This window comes from Antedon bifida, chromosome 6, assembly GCF_963402885.1.
Source record: "Antedon bifida chromosome 6, ecAntBifi1.1, whole genome shotgun sequence".
NCBI lineage: Eukaryota > Metazoa > Echinodermata > Crinoidea > Comatulida > Antedonidae > Antedon > Antedon bifida.
The window spans coordinates 6508553-6516790 of record NC_136231.1 but is presented as its reverse complement, the minus strand read 5'-3'; the positions used below and the strand labels follow the sequence as shown (position 1 = coordinate 6516790).

Here is an 8238-nt window from a genome sequence, read left to right as displayed (position 1 = left end):
TGCGTAAACCAGTAACCCTATAGATCATTTATAAGTACGTAGTTTTACATTATGCGTAAACCAGTTACCCTATATAAGTACGTATGCATAAACCAGTAACCATATAGATCAGTTATAAGTACGTTTTCTAATATGTATATTCCACTTAATTACTTTATAGATTAGGAATCATTTTCATTTTCTGTACCACAAGAATCATATTCATAAACAAATTGACAACGATAAATTTACCATATAGTAATAATATATAATTTTGTACAATTCATCATGACTTATAAATCTATATAAATTTTCATTTAAATTCATAATAAGTACACTTGTCAATAGTAAACGCGTCGTCCGGGTAGTCAGATCTGAAAACATCGTTTAGTTGACAGTTCATGACGTCATTAGCGGGTACGTAGTAGTTTACGGATACGCATCCTTCGTCATTCACGCATGCTGTTATGCATTCTATTAGGCTGCGTACACTAATATCTTGCAATGCGTGTCCGTGAACGCACGTGTTCTCCGTATCGTGATCTACTTCTTCACTGGTTCCTTCATACTGAAATTCATAGTCTTCTGTCCACTCTTTAAAATAAGACATTAATGTTAAGAAAAATTGTTTTTATACTTTAATCTAAGTCAACAAGTCAACCAAGTCAGTAATGTTCAAATAGTATTATATCATTATATTGCTATATACCACCGCGTGGTTGATTGCCTCATGTGGTTTTATAAACGCGGTGAATGTTGTTCCTGACATCTTATATAATGCTACGAGTACTGGTTATTTATGTTATGCTTTTGTCTACGCTATACTTTGTGTGAAAAACAGGCAAATTGAAATGTTTATAGACATAATATTTTTCATCATCATTATCATACTTTTGAATAGAGTATCATAATTATCATCGTCGTCATCGTCATCTTACCGATTTCACAAATGTGGTAGTAGCCAGAAGAGCATGTAACTGAATTCCAGTCCGGATATTGTGGTCGTAATATAGTACAATCGTAAGTATTATCAAACGTAGAACTTCCTGACCAGCCTTAAAAAAACATAAAGAATATGATAATATATATATTTCTGAAAAGAAGACAAATCAGATGCAGAATGTTGAAAGGGCGAGGGAAACATGCGAAGCGCTGAACCGAGGGTGGAGTTCCAATTTTAGAGTCGATAGTAATCATTGAATTGTATATGCACGTGTAACACAGTATACCTGATAAGACCTGATCTATATATATTTTTAGTCGCGTGCAAACTACAGCTCACTATGTCGGTCGGTTGATTGGTCGGTCGGTTGGTCGGTCGGTCGGTAAACACTAACTCAGATTTGCGCATGAGACTGCAGCCATGTTTATGACCTTGATTTTCAATAAGGCAGTAGCAGTAACTAGATAATTCTACCATTCTGTTTAAGCATTGTTTTGAAATCTAATTAGCATAATTTTAGTATAAATTACCACTTTAAAGAAAATAAAGTAATACAATCATAGAGTTAATGATAATCAAATTCACGTATTAACTTACTTTCAAAACCGGTTTGTGCTCTACCAGAAGTTGACGTTCCCCAAACATAAGTTCCTTCGGTCACAATGTCATTATATCCAATATAATAATCATGATTGCTGCTTGAATACGCATATGTAGCTGCTACAACAACATCTAGTTCATACTGTGACGTTACAGAAACCAAGTCCATACCCATCTCATTGCAGTTAGTACGAGCTGCATCATAAGTTACGGTTTTTGGAACCACCAAATATCGCCTAAGCTCCCACAGGTTAGTGTCAGTTTCGTGTAAATCTAGAGTACGTAATAAATGATAACGATTTGTGCATACATAGATAGTACTGTATTTCTAATGGTAAAGTATTGTTGCAGCATTACTTATAACATTTGATTACTGTTAAACACAAGTGGTTGCTTGTGTTCTTTGTTATTTCATTACGGCTAATTACAACCGGTTCATTTGGTCAATTGGTTAGCGCAGACTGATGCTTCTAATTAATATACTGAAACACGAATGTGAAATTTGAATCTTGTCCTTCGAGGTGTAGCAAACTGAATAAGAACAGAAACGAGACAAACTCATGCAATCTTACATTCCAAACATTTTCACCATCATATCATACATTATATTATCAAGCTATATTTTTGACGTATTAATCATAAAACAAAGTTTATTAGATTAAAGCTTACCAACTTCACAAACGCTGGCTCGAAAAATAGAACAACTAATATCATTGTAACAATCCGATTCACTCACATACTCTGTGCAGTATTCACTTCCCCCGGATGGCTCACCTGAACACCAACCTGTAAAATCGAGGAAAACATAATTTGATCATTAATCTGTTGCTGTTGCATCTGTTTTATTTTTATAATTGCTGATGTTGATAAGAGACAATAGACACATGAACTATGATAATGTATTTATAAAATATAGACATTTGTCTGTTTTATTTTTATAGAGTTTTAAGCTCTGTATACAATATCAAACTAGTTTGACAAAGAAAAGTGTGACCAAATATGGTAGTGATATGCTCAAATACGGTAGTGATATAACATCATCATGATGGGCAATTTTTTTGTCACATAAAGTTTGATAGTGTAGACAGGGCTTTAGATAACAGTTTATATAAAATGGTAGTACTAATTGTATTAGCATTCTTTTATTTTGTTTATTTATGATATTCTAATCTTACTTGACAGTGTACTAGCCGTGCCAGTGCGTGCCCATTTAAACACATCGCCTTCTCTGCGGTTGCCGATATAAACACTCTTATATTTCGACGTTATTATTGACGTGCGCTCTAGAAGGCTCTCTACAACTTTTTCTTCTTCTACCGTGTCATATGAAACAAGATCACCGCCTAACTGTTGGCACGTTTCTCTTGCTCTGTCGTAGGTCATGGGAGTTGTGTTTATGTAATATTTCTCATCATGCCATGGAATCCAAGGTATTTCTGAGAACAAAGCATGCACACGATACAATATATGATACGTTGTTAAGCTCTGTCTACACTATCAAACTTTATGTGACAAAAAAATGTGATGTGCCCATATATGGACATGATGTCATATCACTACCATATTTTTTTGGAATATCACTACCATATTTGGGCACATCACACTTTTTTGTCAAACTAGTTTGATAGTGTAGACAGAGCTTAAGTATTTTCTAGAAAGATGGCCTACTCGGAGGCTTAAGTTGGTGCATAAGTGTATGCCATCATTGGCATACACTTATACTTACAAAAGTTCAAATCATTCTTTACATTTTTACTGTAGAGAATACATCTGGTGAATAAAATAAAATAATAATACTGTATAATAATGCAATAATAATTGTATATTTTATTAAATCATGATAACATATCAAATAAACCTTACCACATCAGCAAAGTATGTCTTGTTTGTGACATTATACTTGCCTAAAGTCTCTAGTTGTTAACTATTTTATATTGTTATTAGTTAGTGTTCCATTACGAGTCGGTAGTTTTGATTTTTTTTCTCAACATGCGATGTGTGTCAAAATGTCTTTTTACCAATATATAGCGGAACGACGTTTAGAATCTACTATGGAAATAATGTTCTACTGTACTACTACCTACCACATGTAGGCTATACCAACATATGGTAAGAAAAACCATAAAAACCTACCATCTTCACATATGATTCCATAAATGCCAGAACACGATTCGTCGTACCATTGGCCATCGGCTAAAGACAGGAGTGCGCATGCGGACGCCAAGTTGCTTTCACCCGTAGCCCAGTCTATAAGGATTGTTATAACAGTAATTATAATAATGTTAATATATTATAATAATATAAATAAAACCTAAATTCAATGGATTTAAATAGAAAAAAATGAAAAAGAATAGACAATAATAATGGTAAAGGTTTGTATAAGATAAGAAGACATTTTTTTTTTTGTAAATTTGGTAAAATCAATATAGTGTACGTACTTCTAGTGACTTAGTATAATATCCAGCTATTACCTGTGACCTGCTAATTAAAGGATGCATACACATAATCATATGTAAGACTCGTTTACGATTGAACCCTGGACCTTGGGATTAGAAGGATACAGTTCCACCACCATTTATTACAATTGTATTTTATGCATATTTTATTAATAACATACTTGAATAATGTGTTTGAGATGAATCTGGCCAGGACCAGACCGCACTGCTGTCGCTCACATATCCAATGTAAAACTTTCGTTTACTATTGTGAGTTTTCTCAATCATGTTGACCAGAAACGCGTTTTCTTCATTTGAAGTAATTACTGCAAGATGCCCTCCAATGTCTGCACATACATTTATGCCGTCGTTAGCCGTCATACGGTAGTCAGTCGCAAAGTATCTCTTATTATTATAGTATTCCCATTCAATACCTACGAAAAAGTATCAGAAATATGTACACCCATTCAATACCTATACTACCGTACTTTGAGAAGAACAAAAAAGCTACTTTTGAGTAATTGACCAAAACGTGTTTTTGTTTTTCATTACAAAAGTTCATTTAGTATTTTATTTCCAAATGAATATATTTCAAAAGTACATTATTGAAAAATATCTGACATAATTTTCAATTATTATTTTTTTTATTTTGGCGGGGTCTAATTGCAGATAAAGCCTTTTTCCAAATTATTTGTACTTTAAAAGGGCGGGAAATACTTCAAAAACAACTATATAAATAAATTATATTTAGATCCGGTAATTTGTAAAAAAATCTACAAAATATATGAAAAGAGCTTTTCTCCTAAAGAGCATTAATCTGCCTAGTTATTTATCATACTGTTACCTGATTGGTCAATTGCTGTAGTTGAGGTTTTTTTGTCAAATAATTTCTATAGGTGTTTGTAGATAAGCCCGAATAGTAGATATCTGGTCAATTAAAGTGATAGAGTATACCCCCAAGAGAAAATAAGACAGAAATGTCAATTTCGAAAAAAAAATATAATTAAGCCCTTTTTTTTTTGCAAGTTGCATACTTTTATATAATATAATATAATCTTTCATTTGGTGCTATTACTACTAAAAAAAGTTAGTAATTAATCAATAGATATGTCTTGTCACAATATAGTGGCCAAGTTGACATCTGACCAACCGTAGGCCTACTGCTGGTAGATATGGCGGCCCAAGTAAGATCATCTCACTTAATCACTATTCAAAGGATAAACTTTTTATTTTATAGGCCTCAGATTTTTTGCAAGTCTATTCAATCCTACTATTACATGTGTTTGTAAAGATAAAAACAAAAGTAATGTTCAAATAAAAAGTTTATACCTTTTTCACATATTGATGGATAGACATTTGAAGTAGAAACATCATGCCAAAGCCAAGATGAATAAGTCAAATAAACCCCGTCTTCAGAAGAGCCACCTCCGGGCTGAGTTGAATCCCAGCCTAAAAATACATTAATTGATGTCAGTATAACAACATTGCTTACTGATAACTTCATAAAACTTGATAACCAAAATTATATATTATTATGGAACGCCGTTTATGCAACATTTCGATGATATGCATTTTATGACGCGATATGTGAATGAAATGCATCGATATGAATTGAATGACGCGATATAAATGAAATGTTTGGAATGAAAGGCTTTGAATTTAATTGAATGAAATGTTTTGAATGATATGTTTTGAATGAAATGTTTTGTAGGAAATGATTTAAAAGAATTGATTTAAAAGAATTGAATTGAATGCTTTGAAAAACTATTGGCGGCTTATGTCATCCCGCTTTTTTTTCTCAACCTCTTAAGCCTTGGTACCCTCTTCTCCTCTCTCTTTCTCCCCGTTGTCATCAATATGGGTCCTTTACGGCGAATCCTAACAGACAGGCTCGGATCCATTTAGTAGGGGAAAAAGCTAACGTGGAGAGGTGGAAATGACATACGCCGCCAATAGTTTTACTTTTCAAAGCATTCAATCAAGCATGATAGACATAGGCCTGCTCTTGCTCCAATCGTAACACAACAATAATTTTTAAACAAAGTTAGCAAATTAGTTAAATATATACAAATATACAAAAGATATGAACTATGAATAACAATGCCGCCTGAAATTCTAAATGAAAATTGACAAAACAAAACAAAATGAAATGAGGACGAATGGCTAAAAATGTAATTACGTATAAATAGGCGTCTTAAGTTAATGAGATAAGAAAGCATTCAATATATAAAATGTTAATACGTACGCGTATACGTAGTGAATTCTCCAGTTTCCGGCCATTTAAAAGAACCTTCTGAACTAACGTCATTGTATCCTATCCACCAATGAGTGGAACTCCTTTTAGAAACTGCCGTCGTGATTAACCAATCATTTTCATAAACATCACCAACAACCACCAAATGCGCGCCGACATCTGCACACGAACTTGTGGCGTGATTCCTATTGTGGGATATTATATTGAACAGGTACATACTGTGACCTCGTGGGTACCACTGTCTAGGAGTTAGATCTGACATTAAAATATAAAATAAACTAATGATTCATGGTGAATAATAATGTTAACCAAATGTGTTATTAAATATTACAATAAAGGTTCACTCGTTTCTGCTAATGTACATAGCTGTAAATGCAACTGGCAATAATATCGTCATATAAAGGTATAAATGTATTTATACTTGTCCTAAAACTGAGGAAATACGCAATTTATCCGGCTTTGCAATAATCTTCCCTTAACATAATCTTCGAAATCAATCTTTAACAGAAATGTTTAACTCTAACATAGACAGTCATGCATTCAGTTTTGTCTTTCTCTCTAACATACCTGTTTCGCAAATTGCAATGCGGGATGAACTACAGCTTACATCAATCCATCCCGAATGTGAAGGATGAAGTATCACGCATTGTGCATTCCCTCCTCCATTGGGTTCATTAGGATTCCAACCTACAATATAAAGATTCTCTAATATTACACTAATAAAATAAATCTTATCTGCTTTTTAAAAATAAAATTCGTATATTGATATGTCCATATCCAGATATCACATGATCATGTGACAATTTGATCCATATGAATTTTAATACTTTGTGGACAGGAGCTGCATGAGTGGATTGGGATAAAAGGATGTAGAACAAAGAAAACGGGCGAATACTAGGTGGGGGGTGAATAAGATTCGTGTTCTTACTTGTATATGTTGAACTTGTTTTATCTTCATCATCCCACATAAAAGTACCTTCTGATGTTATATCGTTATATCCAATCCATTTATAGTCTCCTTCAGCACTTCGTATGTAATTAAATTCGTCAGAGTTTACAATCACTGGTAAATAACCCTTTTCAATCTTACACATTGATTGAGCCTCGTGGTATGATGCTGATGTACTTATAGTTTTGTAACACCGCTCGGCAGTGGCAGCGAATGTCCAACCCTCTTGACAAACTAAACAAGAAATATTTCTTACAAAAAACGCCGCTCGACTTTTTGACAAACATTTTTAATCATTGTTCTTTCTTCAGATATAATGGTTTATTATATCAATTATTTTTGTTTAACAATCAGTAGCAAACATTTTGTGTAAATATAGTCTACTTTACAGAACAAGAATATAATCATAAACTAAACTACAGTATATCATGGATTAAGCCATGCATGAGTATATGTACATATTCCAGGGTAGGAGCATCTCCCTAATGACCCGGCCGCCCGTCCCCACATACTAGTATATATAGGCCTAGGCCTACCTAGGGATAACGATGCAACATTAGAAGTTAATAGCATACATTGCCTGTTATTATTTTGTATCAATATTAAAATAAAGAAAGAATTATGAAAATCTGACTTGTAGTTTGCGAAATATAGGGTCCAAAACATCGCCGAAAATAATCGTTTTTAACCACAAACGAAGTAAATAAATTGCGCCCTTAGTAGGCAATTGTATGAACTTTAAAAATTACGGTTTTTAATATATTTTGTATATCAACATTGTAAATTTCGATCAAATATGATATTACATGTTTATTAAATAAAACAGAGTGTTTGTTTAACCTCATTCAAAGAATGTCAATACATTTCAATACTTTAAAAATTATAAATAAACAATAATAAAATATAGGGTCCAAAACATCGCCAAAAATAATCGTTTTTAGCCACGAACGAAGTAAATAAATTGCGCCCTTAGTAGGCAATTGTATAAACTTTAAAAATTACAGTTTTTGATATATTTTGTATATCAACATTGTACAATTCATTCAAATATGATATTACATGTTTATTAAATAAAAAA

The 8238-nt window shown here is 32.9% G+C and overlaps 1 protein-coding gene across 1 annotated transcript; it reads right to left on the bottom strand.

Moving 5' to 3' along the window:
• Positions 1-244: 244 nt before the first annotated feature.
• Positions 245-7305, bottom strand: LOC144845032 (macrophage mannose receptor 1-like). The gene is made up of 11 exons (XM_078702158.1): positions 7140-7305; positions 6779-6898; positions 6203-6466; positions 5287-5406; positions 4140-4391; positions 3656-3769; positions 2698-2958; positions 2192-2308; positions 1520-1795; positions 918-1034; positions 245-573 (listed from the first exon to the last, which is right to left on the bottom strand). Exons 1-11 carry the CDS (start codon positions 7303-7305, stop codon positions 293-295), a joined length of 2088 nt encoding a protein of 695 aa, XP_078558284.1. The 3' UTR covers positions 245-292.
• Positions 7306-8238: the final 933 nt, after the last annotated feature.